The 21,683-nt window shown below is 42.6% G+C and overlaps 1 protein-coding gene across 2 annotated transcripts in view; it reads right to left on the bottom strand.

The window, feature by feature from the left end:
* Positions 1-9,962, bottom strand: part of uspl1 (ubiquitin specific peptidase like 1) — a 30,631-nt gene extending 20,669 nt beyond the window's left edge. The window contains exons 1-5 of one of the 2 annotated variants that reach the window (XM_033022854.1): positions 9,875-9,962; positions 8,701-8,779; positions 3,622-3,792; positions 3,025-3,153; positions 1,796-2,429 (exon numbers count right to left, since the gene is read on the bottom strand). In XM_033022854.1, the coding sequence (XP_032878745.1) occupies positions 1,796-2,429; positions 3,025-3,153; positions 3,622-3,747 (889 nt within the window). In that variant the 5' untranslated portion in view covers positions 3,748-3,792; positions 8,701-8,779; positions 9,875-9,962. The remainder of the gene's footprint in view (positions 1-1,795; positions 2,430-3,024; positions 3,154-3,621; positions 3,793-8,700; positions 8,780-9,874) is intronic. The other variant, XM_033022855.1, reaches the window with a different exon arrangement.
* Positions 9,963-21,683: the final 11,721 nt, after the last annotated feature.

Below are 21,683 nucleotides of genomic sequence, written 5' to 3'. Positions count from 1 at the left end.
CACTGGACCTGTACTCGCTGGAGTTTAGGATGAGGGGGACCTCATTGAAACATCGAATAGTGAAAGGCCTCGAGCGAGATGATGTGGTGAAGATGTTGCCACTAGTATGAGAGTCTAGGACCAGATGCCATAGCCTCAGAATAAAAGGACGTGCCTTTAGAAAGAAGACGAGGAGGAATCTCTTTGGTCAGAGGGTGGTGATTATGTGGAATTAATTGGCACAGCAGGCTATGGAGGCCAAAGCAATGGATATTATTAAGGTGGAGATTGATATTCTTGATTAGTACGGGTTTCAGGGCTTACAGGGAGAAGGCAGGGAAATGGGGTGGAGGGAAAGATAGATCAGTCATGATTGAATGGTGGAGTAGACTTGATGTGTCAAAAGGCCAGATTCTGCTCCTATAACTTATGTTCTGTCATAAGTATCGAGTAAGCATCCAATCTTAGCTGTTGTATCTGCAAAGGGATACAAAGCTATTGAAGAGGAGACAGAGATCTACTAGAATAGTTTCCAAGAATGAGGGTCTGATGTTATAAGGGAAGCTTAGAGAAGCCGAGAATGTTTTCCTTGGATTTAGAAGGTTGAAAGACATATGACGGAGGTGTTCAAAATAATGAGCAGTCTATGTAGAATAGAGAAACTGTTCTCTTTGGATGAAGATTTGAGACTTCATCATCGCGGAGTCCTGGGATCCCTTTGCCGAGGGCCGCCAGTGTGAATCTCCGCCCAGCGCGGCCTGTGGACTTCGGGAGCCGCGGACTCCGGTAGGAAGTGGCCGATTCAGAGCTCCAAGCCGCTGAGGTTGTTCTCACGTTCCGACGTCGGAGTTCCACCATCCCGGCGAGCGGGCCTGAACATCGGGCCGCCCGTAGTGGCGACGGCGGAGTGCTTGGGAGGCCCCGACCACGGGTGAACATCAAAGAACATCAGAGGAAGATGACTGAACCTTGGTGCCTTCCCTCACAGTGGGAAACTTTGAATCTGCTGTGTGGGGATGTTTTATGTTGGAGTCTATCGTGTGTTGTGTTATTTTTTTATTCGTATGGCTGTATGGTGACCATACATTTCACTGTCCCATTTGGTACGTGACAAATAAATGTATCTTGTATCTTGAATCAATAGATACAGTTCCAAGCCCATCAAATCTTTGTCAGGATCAATCTTCGTTTTGGTCACAGAAATGTCCAAATTATGTACCAACTTTCCGATTCAAATGTTTCAACTTAGTCACCCCTTTTGCTGAATTCTTAATGCGTTATCAAAGTATTTCCTTTGATAGATCTACCATGCTATGGTGCTTGAAGCTTTCACTTACTGTTGAGAATACAAATGTATTCAAAAGTTTATTTCAACTTCCCCCAAAAAAGGATTGTTTGCAGGAATTAGGTTTTGTGTACTGAAGCACAACATGGATGACCAATTACCTCCATTTATACATACACAATACGCAACTTTTCTACCCTTGAGTTTCACAATTTGCAACTCTATCCTTTTGGGCTCAAATCTGTCTCTTCATCTCTGACCTTTGTCCAACAATCTGGCTATCAAATAACCCCCTCGCCTGTGTTCACCTACTGGTGGCCATGCTCTGTCCTGCCCCTCCTGTCTCTCAGCTTTCTTTCCCACCCTCTATAATCAAGGTGAAGTGTACCGATCAGAAATGTCACCAATCCATTTCCCCCAGAGATGCTGCCTGACACGCTGTGTTATTCAAGCATTTTGTGTCTATCTTTGGTATAAACCTGCATCTGCAGTTCCTTGATATTACATAGAAGACCGATGATCACTTCCTACCTGTTCCACGACATTGGCTGCTAGACAGTAGTGCACATGCCTGGTCATACTCAGTGCATAGATTCTTAATTGGAGATTCCACTTCTGTTCCTAGATTGGTTATGACATTTCGAAGTACTTTCGAATGGACCAGAGCTGTTAAGATGCAGTCTAGCCAGCAGAGTGCAGCTGTGTTCTTCCACTGAAGAATTAATTGTTCGATAGACAATTCCTCTTTAGGAACTTCCAATTCAGAATGTTCAGATTCAGTCGATGGCTCCTTTCTTTTGCCACATAGTTGTCCAGGAGCCACATGAATTGGCTCATTTGTGACACCTGTTCCATGCACTTCAGCAGAATTAACTGTCTGATGATTGCTTCCATTATTTGAATAAGGAATAAAGTTGTCTATTTTATTCAATCTGCTGGCTGTAAACTTAAAAGCACTTTCCCTGGATAGACTACTGAAACTATCCCAAGTGTCTTTGTTACTACAATTCAAAGTTTTTTGTCGTTTCACATTCTGTTTGGACGATTGAATCAGCACGCTTGATTTATATATGCTCTCCCCACTATAAAGTGATGATTGAAGGCTTGGCAAGGTGGATGAAGTTAGGATCTCATTCAATGGTTTACATCCCAAAGGAAAGAAACACTATAAAGAAAATAACACACTTTCACTTAAAAATCAGAAACATTAGTGAATCTACAAATGTCAGAACTACCCCCGCGAAATTTGTAACAATCAAATGTCAGATTAGTCTGCTGGTATAGATGGAAAATAATGACATGTATTTTTACAATTCTAGATTAATAGAGTAATTATAGAAATATCCAGTAGATGCAATTAATTACCAGCACTGCAATACTGAAAAATTTGACTTTAAAAAGATGGCCGATTTGTAATATTGTAAAAAGGATTCTATTAGCTTGATGACATGCAAAATATTCTAGCTCAAATCTCTTCCCCAAAAATATTAAACAATTCACTAAGTAGACAAGGAACTGCAGAAAGTTTATGAAAAAGGACACAAAGTGCTGGAGTAACTAAACATGTCAGGCAGTAGTTCTGGAGAGCATGGATAGACGACATTTCACGTCGAGACCATTCCTCAGACTTCCAGAGTCCGAACAAAGGTCCCAACCCAAAAGGTTGCCTATCCATGTTCTCCAGAAATGCTGCCTTGACCCGCTGAATTACTCCAGCACTTTGTGTCTTTCTGTAAAAGAAATTCGATAATATTCAGTACCTGTGGATTTGTACAAAGAAGAATGGATTCTTCAAAGCTGATACCATATCTGCGTAGGACCATCCGTTTCCCTTTTGCTGCACAAACTGGACAATATTCATGTGGATCTAGTGAAGTACTTTGAAAAAACTGCACATAGAAACAAAAAGTGGTATCAAGAAAAACTTTACAATAAAGAATTTTATTGGGGAAAAAAGAAAAATCAGAGAGTGAAATGTTTAATGCCATCCATCATTTCAAGACTGAATAGAAACCTAAACCCATTTAATATAGTGGTTTCATTCATTCAAATGGAAAAGATTACATATACCAAGTTTATTTTCATATTCTGGTTCTCACTTGAAAGCAAGTCATGGATGTCCTCAAGTGTATATTGTAATTATCACTCAGAGGAATACCATTTTACCATGTTTTCACCTCAGTAAAATCTTTCGCCATAACACTTTGTGCAAGATTTCCGTGTCACCATTGGTGAGCTTAGATTGTTCCACAATTCTTGATCTTTTCCAGAAATAATAATAGATCAAAAATAATTTAGAAGTGTAATAAAATTTAGAACTTTGTGCAGTTGAGAGAGGAATAAACAGTTTTACTGACTTTTCCCAAATACCCCACCGTGTGGATGGAAGACACATTTATATCAGTGCCTGGACCACTCAGTGGCAAACAAGTCTTGGTCTTCTGTCTATCCATCATGCTGGGCCATAGGCTAACCTTTACCATCTCACCGGTGATCTGAAGCACATATCAGGAACTTCTCAGATAAAGCTGTTAAAATAAAAGTTGAAGATATCATTAGCGGATATCCAAAACCTTAACATAGATTCCTAGATAGGCGATAGGCGATAAACTTAAGCTACAATACACAGGCACAAATTTAAAATAATCATTTGGTGTGTCATATTTTAAAGAATAGTTCCACATGAATTGAAACCTAGCTATCAACATCTCACCGGAGTTTTAACTTGAAAATGATCGGATTGCCATTGTAAGAATATTGGTAACTAAGTTTTAGTTTAATAATAAAATCGATCCAACTAAAATATTTTTTGCTTATAGAATATATTGCATAAAATTCACTAAATTTGCATGAAGACCTGTGCACAAACTCATAACTAAATAAACACATGCTTACCAAATTTCAAAATCACACTAATACTTGCTATGGCAATTGTTTGGTGATTATTACTTTTCATAAGTAAGGTTGACAAAAACACCCAAATTGATACACAAAATTCAGCAAGTAACTTTCCAAAATATTGTATGAATCTTTCCAATGCACAAGAGCAAGTTTAAAAATAACATTAAAAAAACTGAAAAGACAAGCTAGTTAACTGAAGCTTGTTTAATCGAACAAGGTTGGGCACAATGATCTTGATTACATCAAGGGTTTTCGGAACAGAAATGCGAGACAAAAAAATGTAAAATTCTTATACATATTGGAAACTTATCTAAATATCACATGGGTAAAAAAAGCATAGGAAAAGCTCAGTCTTTCCTGCAAACATTTGATTTCATTTAAACCATGTTATATGAGGTTACAACAATAACTACAAAAGAGGCTGCATCCTGCAGAGCTATTAACTAATTGTTATGCGAGATTTCTTCATGAAAATACTGATATGGTCACTAGCTGTAAAGAGCAATGCGCACAGAGGACAATCAACATTCTGTGAATCTGATACATCAGAATTTGAGTTAGAACTGATGTTAAGAAAATCTTAATTTCTCCCATCTACCCTGTCAAACTATACAAGAGTTTTGCATCTATCAATGAGATTAGCTCTTATTCTTCTGAACCTGAAGGTATAGGCACGGTTTGCTTAATCTCACCTCAGGACAATATGCTAACATCCTAGAGATGCTCTTGCATTGGGTAGGTCACTGACTAGAGGTCAAGTCTAAAATCAGTACCAAAAGATCTAGGGGCTGGAAGTAGAACACTGACATGATCTGGACTGTCCTTCGAAAAAGCCATTAGAAGTTAATGGAATGAAAATAAAATAAAATGAATTTAAAAAAGCAAATTAGGACAGCTATTTTAGGATAGTCAACTTAAAAGGGGACTGGGACAAGTGGCAGGACATAGGGACAGAGAGAACACAGAGTGCTGGAGTAACATGGCAGGTCAGCTAGCATCTGCAGTCTCCATAAAAACAGGAATCTGGGTTGTGGGGGAATAGGAATTGTAAATGCTTTGGAGTGAGACCCTGCATCAGGATTTTGACCCGAAACATGGACAATTTCTCTCCCTCCCTACTCCCTATGCTGCTTGACCTGCCATATTCCTCCAATAGATTATATTTTTTGCTCCAGATCCCAGTATCTACAGTCTCTTCTGTCAACATTTAATTGCTGTTCTTTTAGCCAGTTAGACAATGCCAAACTAAACAAATTATCTTTTGGTCATTTAATAAAGCACAATCCTTTTATTTTTAAACAAAATTAAATATCATAATCCATGCCTTAATTTTCAGCATTCTTAAGAAAATGTTACGTTCTGGTTCATAGAAATCTGAATAAGTTCTATTTTCTGATTTTTGATTAACTTGGAAGTGTTATACCAAAATAATTAAACAATTGCAATTAACATTATCAAAACTGAGTTTTGAAAATCACTCACCTTAACAAATGCAAAAATCTGTCATCTGTATCCTAATTTCATTCGTCTTCAGTCAGTAATAAATAGTGCTGCCAGTTTGACCAAATATCAAGTAACAACTAATCAACTCAGCTTTATAAAATTAATTTGATGCACGTTGAGAAAACAAAAAGGTTTATACGATTATAGAAATGACCAGACAATATGATTTAAAAAAACCTCATGATTTGCCATTTCACAAACTCCATCTTTTGAAAATTTGCTCCATGATTTACCATGTTTACCATAAATGACCTTGAAAACTACGCACCCAGTAATTTTTGCAGAAATTCGCCTAGTTGTCCTTATTTGCAATTTGTTGCTGATTGACCAAGAGGACAAAGCTGCTGAACCATTTCAAAGTGTTGCCACACTGGAAGCTTTTCCCAAGTAGCCAGAGATGGTGCAAACACCAAAGACGTGCTTTATCTTGCACTATATTTTATTCCCTTTATCCCGTATCTGTACACTATGGATCGCTCAATTGTAATTGATTGGATTGGATCCGCTGATTGGATAGCACGCATCAAAAAGCCAAAAACATGTGACAATAATAATAAACAAAACTTTTTTTTTAACCTATGGGAATCTTGCACCTTAAGTACAGATCTAATCAATAACTGAATAACTGAAGAACTTTAAAATAAAAGATAGATTTCAAAGTTTCACAAGTTTTATTTAATTCATATACCACAATGTTGACCTCTTCCTATTTATGAACAAAAACAGGTGAAATTGAACACAGAACACAACGTGCTGGAGGAACTCAGTGGGTCAGGCAGCATCTGGTGAAGGTATAGACATGTGACATTTCAGGTCAGGACATTTCTTAAGTCGGGAGCGAGCGGGCTGAATAAGGGGGAATGCTCAATAAAAGAGGGTAGATAGGTAGGACAAAGCCTCCAAGAGTTAGGTGGATACAAGCAAGAAAAGGAGTGAAATGTAAAGCTGGGAGGGAGAGATGTGGGTTGCAGGGGACGAGGGTAAAAAAGGAAGAAATGGCAGACTTGGAAATGGGAACGAGCCGGGTGACATGGAGAGATATTGTGGGAGAAGTGGGAGCATATTGGCCGGGGGGGGGGGGGGACCACGTGAAAAAAAGATGACATGCGGAAGCATTACTTGAAGTTGGAGAATTCAATGTTCATACTGTTGGGATGCAAGGCCCCCAGTAGAACATGAGTGGAACAAACTTGCATGTGGCCTTACTCTGGCAATGGAGTAGGCCCAGGACAAAAAGATTGGTATGGGAACAGGAATGGGAAGTTAAACTGGTTAGAAACTGGGAGATCGAGCAGGCCTTGGTGGACAGGGCACAGGTGTTTGGCGAAACAGTCACCTGGTCGAAGGTTGGCCTCGTCAATGTAAAGGAAGCCACACATTGGGAATACTGAATGCAGTAGGTCAGGTTTGGGAGGTGCACATGAATCTCTGTCTGACATGGAAGAGTTGTGGGGGGCCCTGGATGGAGGAGTCGGATGTGGTGTAGGAACAGGTATGACATCTCCCACAATTGCAGGGGAAAGTGCCTGGGGAAGGGATGGATTGAATGGAAAGGGATAAGGGATGCAGAGGGAACAGTCTCTACGGAATGGGAAGATGTGACTGAGTGGTAATGGGATCACGTTGAAGGTGGTGAAATTAACAAAGCTGGCAATGAAAATATTTTAAGTGACATTTCCAAACTCTTTGTAAGTCCATATGCAATACTAAAACCCAGAGCACACGGTTTCAAGAAAGATCCCATGATTGGAAAAAAAAAAGACCCAATTAAATTTAACACCATTATCTTTTAAATTTAACATCACACCTTGGATCACCACTTTTTATATAATGTAAACATGAAATACAAAGTGGCCCACTTCAGTAGTAGTTTGGTTTTATTATTTTGACATGGACAAACAGGAAAAAGATTTTAAAAACTATTGCAAAATATTCAAATTCAGAGGGGCAATCTTAGAATGTCAAAATGTCAACAACAAAAAACAGGCTTTTTTGCATGTTTTGCAATAATGCAAAAACCTGCACAAAATATCAGAGCACTAAAGAATGTTTTGGATTAGAACATTGTCGAGGAATAAATTATGTGGACTGGCGATTGAATATAATTTGAAGTTTGACAACTTCAAATTATTGACTAATTCCTGGGATGACGGGACTGTCATATGCTGAGAGAATGGGGCAGCTGGGCTTGTACACTCTGGAGTTTGGAAGGATGAGAGGGACTCTCAATGAAACATATAAGATTGTTAAGGGTTTGGACACGCGAGAGACAGGAAACATGTTCCCGATGTTGGGGGAGTCCAGAACCAGGGACCACAGTTTAAGAATAAGGAGTAAGCCATTTAGAACGGAGACGAGGAAACACTTTTTCTCACAGAGAGTGGTGAGTCTGTGGAATTCTCTGCCGGTGGAGGCAGGTTCTCTGGAGCTGAGAGAGAGAGAGCTAGATAGGGCTCTTAAAAATAACAGAGTCAGAGAATATGGGGAGAAGGCAGGAACGGGATACTGATTGGGGATGATCAGCCATGATCACATTGAATGGCGATGCTCAAAGGGCCGAATAGCCTACTCCTGCACCTATTGTCTATTAACTTACCTATTGTGCAAGATTATTAAAGCACCAGGAAAAAATCCAGTAAAAGAATGGCATATAAACAGAGATAATCCCTAAATGAATTAATGCCAGATATTTTTCACCCAATATCTAAGAATACTTCACTTTCAGCCACAGCACCAAGTTTACCCACAGTAGGTAGGGTGAAAATTAAAAACACAGGCATCTCAAAGGGTTCCTGAGACATTGAAGCACCTTTGCTGTGCTGGCACTGATGCATTAAAAGAACGATAGTCTTTAGTCTCAAAATGTCTCAGTCTAGGTTCAATAATGCAAAAACACAGAAATACAGAGAAAGAAGTACTAGCATCTGCTCCAGCACCCTAGTCTGTATGAGTGAATGAAGCACAAATTTCAGAATTTATGGAGAATCCATGATTCAAGAGTCTCAGATTTCTATTTTGAATTAGTGGCCTACCTTACGAGAAGTTGGGCAGAGACTTGAAGCGCCTTTACTGATGTATTAAGAAAACAGTTGTCGGTCTCCAAATCTTTATCTAGGTTCATTAATGCAAAATAGTACACATTAAGTACAGAGAAAGGAGCATCAGCCCCCACCCAACACTCTGGCTTTGTATGTGAATGAATGGCAATTTCAAATTCATGGAAAAATCGATGAATCAAGAAAGGGGGGGAGGGGGTAAGGGGGACTGGCGAGCTGGAGAGTTGTGGAGATGGAGAGTTGGTGGAAACCTGGTAAGTGGAGGCTGAATGGATGGGGGTGGGGGGGGTCACTGAGCTGTATAGGGAGTTGATGGGAACGGGGGAAGGTATGGGGAAATGGGAGGGGGGTTGAGGTAGAGAGCTGGGAGGAGTTGATGGGAGCGGGGGCGGGGTGAGTTGATGGGAGCTGGGGGGAGTTGATGAGAGTGAACCCACATTACCCTTCTCCCGCACATTACACCCTCCCTCCCTCACGTTAACCCATTACTACTCTCCCTTCCTCACCCCGTTACCGCTTTACCTCCCGATACCCCGCTCCCTCCCGTTAACCATCTATCTCCTCGTTATCCCTCTGCCCCCCATTACCCCTCTCCATTACCTATCTCTCCTCATTATCCTTTCTCCCATTACCCCCCTCTCCCCTACCATCTCTCCACGTTACTCAATTCAATTTCAATTTAAAAACTTTATTGGCATGATAAAAAAACATTGTTATACTGCCAAAGTATAAAACATGACATACATATTTAAAATGCATAAGTATAAATACAAGTATACACAAGTATACTCCCTCTCTCTCCCCATTACCCCCTCTCCCCTGCCCTACCTGTCGCCTCTCTCCCTGTCACCCCCCCCTCCCCATTACCCCCTTCTCTCCATTACCCCCAATCTCCCCATTACCCCCAATCTCCCTGTTACTCCCTCTCTCCCCCAGTTACCCCCTTCTCTCCATTACCCCCACTCTCCCTCTCACTCCCCCTCTCTCCCTGTTACTCCCCCTCTCTCCCTGTTACCCCCACTCTCCCTCTCACTCCCCCTCTCTCCCTGTTACCCCTTTCTCTCCATTACCCCCACTCTCCCTGTTACTCCCCCTCTCTCCCTGTTACTCTCCCTCTCTCCCTGTTACTCTCCCTCTCTCCCCCAGTTACCCCTCACGCCGGCTCCTCGCGGCCTCTCCGTCGCTCCGTCAATTCCCCGACTTCCGGTAGCGGCATTCCACATCCGGTGCCGGCACAGCGCGGCTGCCCCATAATGTCCGTCAGTAACCGCCGCCCCCCCCTCCCCCCAGCCGTCGCCGCCATCGACTAATCGGCATGAAAATAACAAGGGAATGGGGAATGAAGAAAGCTCCGGACACCGTCCTCCCTCCCTCCCTACTCGAGCTGGTGTGGAAAAGCCTCCAACTGGCGGAGGATCAGAAACTCATCGCCACCTGAGGCAACATGGAGCGCGGATCGACACAAAGTGCTGGAGTAACTCAGCGGGACCGGCAACATCTCTGGAGAGAAGCAATGGGTCACGTTTTGGGTTGGAGACCCTTCTTCGTGTTGCCTGTCCCGTTGAGTTACTCCAGCATTTTGTGTCTACGGTTTAAACCAGCATCTGCAGTTCCTTCCTAAACATGCAGAGCACCCAGTCCCCGCCACAAATGCTGCCTGATCTGCTAACTTCCACCAACACTTTGTGTTTTGCTGCATATTCCAGCAACATTTGCAGCAAAGATCCTATAGCGGACTATAAGATCTTTGATTTGCAGCTTCGTCATTGGGAGATAATTAATGGAATAGAGTGGACACGTGTAGTCTCCCCCTCCATCCTGTTTTCCGAGTTTGATAATCCAGAATACCCTTTTCGAAAGTTTTAAGGGAGTAACATTTCAAATGAGTGACCCAGAGGCTGAAGAAGAGGCCTTTTTATGATCTTGGATTTTTACACTGGAAATCACTCCAATTGTTAAGTAAGATTGAAGCAGCAAATTCAAATTAAAAAATCTCCCCAGTCATACATGGAAAATAGAAGAGTCCTGCGGCCTACAATTTCTGTGCCAAACATGATGTCAAGATCAACTCTTATATGCCTGCACGTAACTTATATTAGCAATGTTACAAAATTTTGAGATTTTAAAAATCAAGTCTGTAATTTATCCCATCAGATAAAGCATAAAAAGAAGTTTAATTTGACACCTAATTCACTTTCATATCTTCAGTATTAAAAACGTTATGGCCATTTTCATACTCGGAAATTAGCATCTTGTTCCCTATTGCTTTTCCATTGACTTAACTCAATAGCTATGATCGAGGACAGTCAAAAGCCCACAACTTTCTTAAAAATTAAGAGAACTGAAAGAAATTTTCAGTTATTATAGATTGAAGCATTCTGAAACAAATATGAAACAATCTTACTTAGATGACTTGAAATTAAAGCATATAATTAGTTAGTTACCTAATTGTAGCTAATTACAAAATTCAATTACTAGAGCTAAACATCTATCCATTTCTTAAGAATAGATGAACATTTTTAAATAGCCTAAGTGTCCAAATAACATTCACACAAGAATTCACAATATAACATGATTTATAAATCTCATTGTCATGAATTTATAGGCCAAATGGAAGGAATTTAATGTTTAATACCTGTAAATTAATGGCCATTTAAATCATCTTGCGAGTGGGTTTTTCTGGAACGCGATCATTTGGAACGTTGTGGTTGCGGTGAATTTAAACCCCATATTGGCAGGAAAAATACTGCTGGTTCGTATGGGAAAAAATCACCGTTTCGCAACGTAAAATGTGAATTAAAGGCATCTTAAGGAGCACTTTTATACATAAAATAAACGGCTTTCCTTTACCTCTCCCGTACGTGAAATCCGTCCCCGTTGTCGGCGTTGATGGCTTTAGAAGCAGATTTTAAAATTACTCCAGCGCTGAACTTGTCGGGCGATTAAAAAAAAAAAACACAGAACGGCCGTCGGAACAATTCTTCAGCAAAAGCTTGCACTCCAACAAAATATAATCCAGGACAAGGTAGGAGAATACCTTTTTTTAACCCCGCCCCCCACCCCCCTCAAAGGCGCCAAAATCGCGCACACGGCCTGTGGCAGAACTGCAGCGCCGCTGAAGGTAAGTATTGTAACATACCTACATATCCCTTCATTTCATGCATATCCATGTGCATATCCAGAAGTCTCCTAAATGTCACTATCATATCTGCCTCCATCACCACCCCTGGCAGCACATTCACTCACTCACCACTCTGAAGAAAAACTTGCCCTGCACATCTCCTTTAAACTTTGCCCCTCTCACCTTATGCTATGCTTGCTTTGCTATTTCCATACTGGGAAAATGGTTCTGACCTTCTACCCTATCTATGCCTCTGATAATTTTATGTACTCAATGCCTTCCCTCAATCTCTGGCATTTCAGAGAAAACAATCAAAGTCCATCTACCTCTTCCTGCATCTAGTACCCCCTAATACAAGCATCCGACTGGTAAAAGGCAGCATCTCTGGATAGTAGGAATGGGTGACATTTTGGATCAAGACCCTTCTTCAGACTGAGTCAGAGGAGAGGGGGTCTCCCTGTACCGCAATGGACAAGCAACGGGAGATGGTGCCTGTCCCGCTGGGTTACTCCAGCATTTTATGCCTATCTTCAGTGTAAACCAGCATCTACAGTTCCTTCCTACACGTCAATCTGGTATATTTTTCAAAAGCCCCCTCATTCTTCCTGTAATGCCGGAACTGCACGTAATACTCCAACTGCGGCTTAACCAAAGAAATTATACTGCATCATGACTTATTTACACTCAATAAATAGCCTGATCTATGAAAGCAAGTATAACATATGCTTTCATGAACCATTCTAAATCTCCTAATGTGCAACTTTCAGGGACTTATGGACATGGACTCCAAGATCCCTCTGTGCATTAATGCTATTAAGGGTCTTGCCCAATATTTTCCCCTCACATTTGACCTCTCAAGAGTGCAATACCTCACACTTGCCCAAATTAAACTCCATCTGCCATTTCTCCACCCATTTCTGTAGCAGATCCACTTGAAAAGAGCTTCATTGGTTTTGAGGCACTTTGACATGTCCTTGAGTGACAAAGGTCGCTATTAAAAAGCAAGATATAATTTCCTTAAATGTGCTCTTAAATTTAACAGAGGCTTACAAGGATAGATTTCCTGCAAGATAAGATATGTGGAACCGAATATGGATGAGTTTGTCCTGCCATACAAAAACCATTAATGGTTAACTTCCTGGCTTTTGAATCAAGGACCACAGTCGTACGTTAAGCAGCATAATGCGCAAGAAAGACTCTAAAGCCTCCAGCCTTATTGTTCCCCGGCCCTGCACCACACAATTTTATCTTCTCCCCAAATCCACAAACAACTGTCCTGGCAGACCTATTGTTTCTGCTTGTTCATGCCCCACCAAATTAATTTCCACATACCTTGACACCATCCTATCCACCCTGGTCCAATCCCTCCTACCTATGTCCAAGACAACTCACACACTCTTCGTCTCCTCAATGACTTCCGTTTTCCAGGTCCCCACTCCCTCATCTTTACTATGGATGTCCAGTCACTCTACAACTCCATCCCCCACCAGGAGGGTCTTAAAGCCCTTTGTTTCTTCCTCGACCGTAGAACCAGCCAATTTCCGTCTACCAATACTCTCCTCCGCCTAGCTGAGCTGGTCCTTACCCTCAACAACTTCTCCTATGACTCCTCCCACTTCCTCCAAATCTGAGGCGTAGCTATGGGCACCCGCATGGGCCCTAGCTATGCCTGCCTCTTTGTAGGGTACATCGAACAATCCCTGCTCCAGGCGTACACTGGCCCTATCCCCGAACTCTACCTATGCTACATTGACAACTGCATTGGTGCTACCTCCTGCACACCTGCAGAACTCAACTTCATCAACTTCACGACTAATTTCCATCCTGCACTCAAATTCACTTGGACCATCTCAGACATCTCCCTCCCATTTCTAGATCTCACCGTCTCCATCACAGGAAACAAACTATTGACCAAAATCTACTGCAAACCTACTGACTCACATAGCCATCTTGACTACACTTCTTCCCACCCTACTTCCTGTAAAGACTATCCCCTACTCCCAATTCCTCCGTCTACGCCGCATCTGCGCCTAGGATGAGGTGTTCCATAGCAGGGCATCGGATTCTTTAGGGGGCTCCCCTCTTCCCATCGGCATTCTTTAGGGGGATCCCCTCTTCCCATCTGCATTCTTTTGGGGGTTACCCTCTTCCATTATAGATGAGGCTCTCACTAGGGTCTTCTCGATATCCCACAGCTCCGCTCTTACTCCCTCTCCCCCCATTCGTAACAAGGACAGAGTCCCCTTGTTCTCACCTTCTACCTTCCATCCGCTCAGTCCGTCTTAACCTAGCTGATCTCTCGGTGGCTCAGCATTTCAATCCCCCTCCCATTCCCAATTTGACCTTTGTGATGGGCCTCCTCCATTGTCAGAGTGAGCCCCAGCGCAAATTGGAGGAACAGCACCTCATATTTCGCTTGGGTAGTTTACACCCCAGCGGTATGAACAATGACCTCTAACTTCAGATAGCCCTTGTTTTCTCTCACCCATCCCCTTCCTAGTTCTCCTACTAGTCTTACTGTCTCCGCCTACATTATATCTTTATCCCACCCCCTCACCTGACATCAGACTGAAGAAGGGTCTCGATCCGAAACGTTGCCCATTCCTTCTCTACAGAGATGCTGCCTCACCTGCTGAGTTACTCCAGCATTTTGTGTCTGTAAGCAGCATAATGCTCCTGGTGCAGAGCTTCATGTGTTGGAAAGCCAAGGTGCAAATGTTGCATGAATTCCCAAACTGCATCTTTGTTGGGCAGGGAAAGCAGTATAGTGTCTATCTTGGGAGCATTTATTGTAATGTGGAAAAAGTTCACCAATTTCACGATATTGTCAAAAATCGAAAACTGCATTTATCTGGAAGTATAGTCATAGAGCTACACAGCACAGAAACCTCTTCGGCCTTTTTCAAGTCTCTTTTTATGTGAAAAACAAAAAAGGGCCCTCAAGCTATTATTGTATTGGGAATGAAGATCGATGTGTTTGAAAGATCCATAGTGAAAATTGGACCTGGACATTCAATTGCAGCTACAAATTTCATTGATGTAAATGGGAAGGGACTGAGCATGTGGCGATAGAATGCATTTTCAGTTTTTAGTTCAGTTTAGTTTTGCTTTTGGTTTGCTTCTAAATGCTTTGATTATTGGATGAGTAAAAAAAATATTGTGAATGTTTAAAAAGGACTATGAAAGAAGTACTTTGTTTCTCCTTTGAACCATAAAATTATCTACTGCCCTTATCACATTATTTGGAAGGTTTTTCTGTAATCACCAAAAGTAAAACATGGATCACTAAAAAGGCTATTTTCCTCATGAAGTCCGACGTGTTCTACATAATCTTTCCTCAAAGCAACTGGGCAATAAATCACATTTATCTAGTTCTTTATGTTTAAGAAGGAACTGCCGATGCTGGAAAATCGAAGGTACACAAAAATGCTGGAGAAACTCAGCGGGTGCAGCAGCATCTATGGAGCGAAGGAAATAGGCAACGTTTCGGGCCGAAACCCTTTTTCAGACTGACGTTCTTTAGTTCCATTATTCATTGATTGATAGTTGGCTTTCAACGATGTTGTTCCTTCATGGAAACTTTCATGAAAAGTTATATTCTCCTACTCTTTGGCACTGTTAAAATATGAATTGAGATAGCATCTTTGGAATGTGCCTCCAGGCTGGTTTGTACATCAAAATATTGGTTGTAACATTACTTTCAATGTTTCTCACTTCCCTCTTAGCTTCCAGAGACCTGGATTGGAATCAGGAACCAGTGGATTAGAGGATTATCCTTGTCCTGTAAAACCCTCCTTGTACATGGTAGGCATGACCTCCTCCCTCAGTATGAACGAACCAGGTAGTGCCATAAGTGCATTGTATTGACCATCAGCATTTTCTGTATGAGACCACAAACTATCTAATTATTAAGGGCTTGGTTTGGCAACACATGCCCTGGAATGAAGGAGATCACAACTCTTTAAATCTAATACTATCTTGAACATATTTTGTATTCCATGATTGAGTCACTTTTCCTTTAGTGCTTTGGTGCCATTTCAGTATTTATAGCTGTTGCAGTCCATGTATTTGTTCCATACAATATTAGCCTTAAATGTTCCAAATTCCGAACAGAACTCTTTCCAAACCACTGAAATCAACTGTCTCCATTTGCAGACTTTTAATAGTTCATATTCCGCCTTCTCTTCTTGATGAATACGCTTCATTCATCATTTACCACATCACTACAAAGACTAATGTCATCTGTAGAACAGGAGTTAATTATGTTCTTGTTTTTGTTTATTTTATTAGAAGTTAATACAATACAAAACAATACAGTGGCACCTAATTTTAGGTGCCAACTATGTCATACCATAATCCATTCCATGTACAACCTCTGGTTTTATGTTATGAGAAGGAAGTAAGCAAGACAAGAAAAAGAAAACAATAGAAAGGGGAAAGAGTGGAAAAATAGATGGTAGAAAGTAGAAAAATGTGAAGTGTGTATATAAAAAATAAAAATAAAAAAATAAAATAAAAAAGAAAAGGTGGAAAGTAGAAATAGAAGAAAAGGCCCCTTAAAAGAGAATTTTTCAAATCTATATTCGGAGATGTAGATCTATCCACGTCATGAACTGAAATCAGCAATCCTTATGGTACCGCCGCATCACATGATTCCAAAAAGTCGATGAAAGGAGACCAACTCCTTAAGAATTGGTCATATTTATCTATTAGTCGGAGTCTCATTTCTTCAAGGCGTGCTATGTCCATCATATTCCTAATCCACATTTTAACAGTTGGTATGGCTGTATTTTTCTAAAATTTAAGTATCAATTTCTTTCCAATTATTAACCCATAATTAAAAAAAACATTTTGGTCTTTATTTAAATTGGTATCTTCTCCTATTATTCCAAATATAATCCATTCCATTTTGGGTTCTATTCTTGACTTGAAGAGCTTTGTAAATATATCAAATATATCACTCCAAAATGTATTCAACTTTGTACATCCTACAAATGAATGTGTTATATTAGCGTTTTGAAACAAACATTTATCGCATCTGGGAGAGACGTTTAGGATAACATTTATTCAACCTCGTTTTTGAATAATATAGTCTATGTAATAATTTGAATTGAATTAAATTATGTCTTGTATTAATAGAACAGTTATGTGTATTCATCAAATACTTTTCCCATCTATCCTTCGAGATCTTTATCATTAGCTCATGTTCCCAATCTTCCCTTAGTGCTTCTGTTGAGGGTGATTCTCTATATAATATATTATTATAAAAGTATGATATTAATTTTTGTGAATCAGCCTTAATATTCATTGCTTCTTCTAAAGGGTCTAAAAATATAGTTTGAAATCTATGTGTATATTTCTTCATAAAGTCACATACCTGTATATATTTAAAATATTGATTATCCTTCAATTTAAATTTAAATTTTAATTGTTGAAATCATAACAGTTTACCCAATTCATACATATCCCCTACTTTCCTAATCCCCAGTCTATCCCATTGTTGATATGTGTTGTCGATGAGAGAAGGTTTGAATGCGGGGTTGTTCTTTTGATGTATATCTTTAATTTCTTTTCATTGGATGGTAAAACCACATTTGCTTTCCTTGGACTGTACTATTCTATTACATTATCTGGCACAATGATGGATTGAAAAGATGCTGATGTATCCTCTTGCAGACGTCTGGTTTAATCTATAAAGTTTCTGAAACACCATCCAGGAATATTTCTGAAACACTATTCAGGACAATTGTCTTGGATCAGTATAGAAATACAGCACAGAAATGGGCCTTTCGGCCAACTGAATCCACGCCGACAATTGATCACCGGACCACACTAGTTCTATGTTATCCCACTTTCTCATCCACTCCAGGAACAATTTACAGAGGTCAATTAACCAACAAACCTCGCCGGGAACCCCTGCTGTACTGTTCTATGTACTACTGATATTATAATTGCAAAAAAAGAGATGTGCAGGTCATGCTTTTTCACAGTGGGTGGTGAGTGCCTGGAATACGCTGTCAAGGATGGTGGTTGAAGCCGATATGTTAGTGGCATTTGAAAGACTTTTGGATGGGCATAGGGATATGCAGAGAATGGAGGGATATGGGTTATGTGCAGTAGATAAGCAATAGCCTTGCCATCATATTCGGCAGACATTGTGGGTCGAAGGGCCTGTTCCTATGCTGTACCATTCTATGTTCTATGAGTCAGTGTGGTTGCTGTATTTTTTCAGAGACAGGTTGAGAACCTCCTTGAATTGTTTCCTCTATACTCAGAAATGGGAAGGGCAGAGACCACATTACAGTTTTCATTACTAGGTCATCAGTGGAGAAAGTTAGCAGCTTCAAATTCCTAGGCACTAACATGTTGAATGACCTGTCCGGGGCCCAGCACGTAGATGTAACATGAAGAAGGTGTGCCAATGGCTCTACTTTCTTAGAAGTTTAAAGAGATTTGTCATCTCACCAAATACCCGTAACGAACTTCTAGATCCATTGTTGCAAGTATCCAGGCTAGTTGCATCATGGCCTGGTACAGCAATTCTAACGTACAGAAACACAATAGGTTGCAGAGAGTGATGGATTCTGCCTGTACATCACGACCACATCCCTCCCCACCATCGAAGGCATCTACATAAGGTGCTGCCGAAAGAAGACGGCACTTTTCATCGATCGCAACCATCCAGATGTGCCCTCTTCCTTCCTCTACGATTGCGTAGGACGTATAGAAGACTGAAGTTCCACACCACTGGGTTCAGGAATAGCTACTTTTCTTATAACCATCAAGTTGTTGAATAACTTGCACAACCCTAATCCTATCTCAGCCACTGAACACTACAGAAGGGCCCCGACCCAAAACTTTTCATTTTCTCCAGAGATGCTGCCTAACCCGCTGAGTTACTTTTATTTTGTGTCTATAGTCACAATTCAGACAATCTTCTGCATTGCTATAAACTTGTTTTCTAATTGGGATTTGCACTCATATCTTTTTTCTTTTGCAGTCTTTTTATTTCCCTGCCTTGTAGAATTTATGTATAATGTGGCACCACCCGGTGGTTAGGCAGTCTGTGCGAACCCTCGGCAGTCGGGGGCAGGGTCACATGACTGGGTTTGGCGGGAAGGAGTCGTCACGGGGTTTAGGGGTGTGCCATGGTATATATATTGAACCCCGGGTTAACCTTCCCCCATTCGCGTGTCGTGCTGTTCTCTTTGCTTTGTCAATAAAGATCTCATTGTTTCACCATGCATGGCTTGCTTATTTGCCCTCCATATTGGTGACCCCGACGATCAAAAACAGTCATTTTGGATTTAAACTATGGACGCAGCCAACGATCAACCTCAACAGCCCGAGGTCGCTGTCAATCCAGCCCAGCAGAATGCTGTCTCCCTGAAGCTGCCCGTGTTCTGGACACCGCAGCCCCAAGTGTGGTTCCAGCAGGCCGAGGCCCAGTTACACATCCGACGCATCACAGCTGATGACACCCGGTACTATTATGTGGTCGGCACGTTAGTTCAGGAGACGGCAGGTCGCCTGGTCCATTACCTATGCGCGCTGTCTGATGAGGACAAATACGAGGGCCTCAAAGAGCTACTCCTGCGTACCTTTGTGCTCAGCCGCAGGGACCGTGCAGCATGGCTCATGCACATGGGCAGCCTCGGCGATCGCAAGCCGTCGGTGCTCATGGGTGAGATGCTTATCCTTATGGACGGTCATCAGCCCTGCCTTCTCCAAGCAGCCCAGGTGGTGGCTCGATCGATTGGGTGTCAGCAGTGCCCTGCAGGGCCCGGAGACCAGGCCCTGCGTCCACCGGGAATTCGGCTGCGCCGCCTGCCCCGGGCGATGTTGGTAAGGGGAAGTGATGTCATTACCATCAGCACTGGGGTCTCGCGGCCCATCAGCGCCGCCCGCCCTGCTCGTATCCGGGAAATGCCAGGGCAGGCCGCCAGTAGTCGCCACGGCAGTCGGCCTGAAATACCGCCTCTACGCTTGGGACTGACATTCGGGCGACGGTTCCTCATTGGTACGGAGGTTAGCGTTTTGCCCCCATCGGGGGTAAACACTCGTTCCGGCAAGCGGGGACCTTCTCTCACTGCAGTTAATGGCAGTTCCATACGGACGTATGGGGTTCGTATGGTCCCGCTCATCTTTGGCCCCTGCCATTTTACCTGAACTTTTATGGTTGCCAACGTCTCCCAGCCGTTGCTGGGTGCAGATTTCCTCCGGGCCCAATTCTTGTTGGTGGATGTGCGGGGGCAAGGCCTCGTTCATGCTGCGACCTTGGAGCCGATCTCCTTACGCCCCGCTACATCCGCTATGCCACGCAGTGACCCGGTGTCTTCCGTGGACGATATTTATGCACAGATACTGGCAGACTTTCCTGACAGTCTGACCGCACAATTTCATTTGACCAGCCCCAAGCACAGAGTGGTAAATCACATCCTCACCTCAGGCCCACCGCTCCACGCATGGGTGCGCCGGCTTCCTCCCAACAAGCTCCATATCGCCACGGTGGTTCCGCCAGATGGAGGCCTTAGGGATTGTACAGCGTTCTAACAATCTGTGGGCATCTCCTCTACACATGGTTCCCAAGGTGTCCGGAGGTTGGCGGCCTTGTGGGGATTATCAACGCCGCAATGACGCCAAAACTGCAGACCGGTACCCTATCCCGCACATTCAGGACTTTTCCGCCCATCTAGCAGGTGCCCGTTTTTTCTCCAAGGTTGACCTGGTGCGGGGCTATCATCAGATCCCTGTACGCCCGGAAGACATGATGGCTATTATCACTTCCTTTCTGTTCATTTTTTTGGGCGATATTCTCATTGCCAGTCGCACTCGCCAGGAGTATTGTGTGCACCTCCCCCTGCTGTGGCAGCGGCTCAGTGAGCACAGCCTGGCCATCAACCTGGACTAATGTCAGTTCGGCTTCAGTTCTATCGACTTCTTGGGCAATCGCGTTACCCAGCATGGTGCGATCCCGCTCCCGGACAAGATGGCGGCCATCCGCCAATTTCTGCGGCTCCAGGAGTTCGTGGATATGGTGACTTTTAATCATTGGTTTGTACCCGCGGCGGCTCGGATCATGCGGCCATTGTTTCAGTTCTTGGCCGGCAAGCAACGAGACATTTCGTGGGACGCCGAAGCTGTGGCCACTTTCGATGGTGCCAAGGAGGCGCTGGCACGGGCGACAATGCTGGTCCATCTGCGAACTACCGCCCCGACCGCCTTGACGTTGAATGCCTCTGACTCTGCTGTGGGTGGCGTGCTGGAGTAGTTAATTGATGGGTGCTGGCAGCCTCTGGCCTTTTTCAGCTGGCAGCTTAAGCAGGGAAGTATTGTGCTTTTGAACGGGAACTCCAGGCGTTATATCTGACGGTGGTACATTTTTGTTATTTCCTGGAAGGTCGGGGTTTTACCGCCTTTACTGATCATAAGCCTCTCACCTTTGCGTTTGCGAAGGTGTCGGATCCCTGGTCTGCTCGGCAGCATCGTCAGTTGGCGTACATCTCGGAGTTTATGCATCTGCCACATCGAGGGTAAAAGCAACCGGGTCGCTGACGCGTTGTCAGACTGATTCCTGGGATGTCAGGACTTTCATATGAAGAAAGACTGGATAGACTCGGCTTGTACTCGCTAGAATTTAGAAGATTGGGGGGGGCTCTTATAGAAACGTACAAAATTCTTAAGGGTTTGGATAGACTAGATGCAGGAAGATTGTTCCCGATGTTGGGGAAGTCCAGAACAAGGGGGTCACAATTTAAGGATAAGGGGGAAGTCTTTTAGGACCGAGATGAGAAAAACATTTTTCACACAGAGAGTGTTGAATCTGTGGAATTCTCTG

Source organism: Amblyraja radiata, chromosome 6 (assembly GCF_010909765.2).
Source record: "Amblyraja radiata isolate CabotCenter1 chromosome 6, sAmbRad1.1.pri, whole genome shotgun sequence".
In the NCBI taxonomy this organism is placed as follows: Eukaryota; Metazoa; Chordata; class Chondrichthyes; order Rajiformes; family Rajidae; genus Amblyraja; species Amblyraja radiata.
Note: the sequence above shows the minus strand (reverse complement) of the source record. Positions and strands in the feature narration are given on the sequence as shown.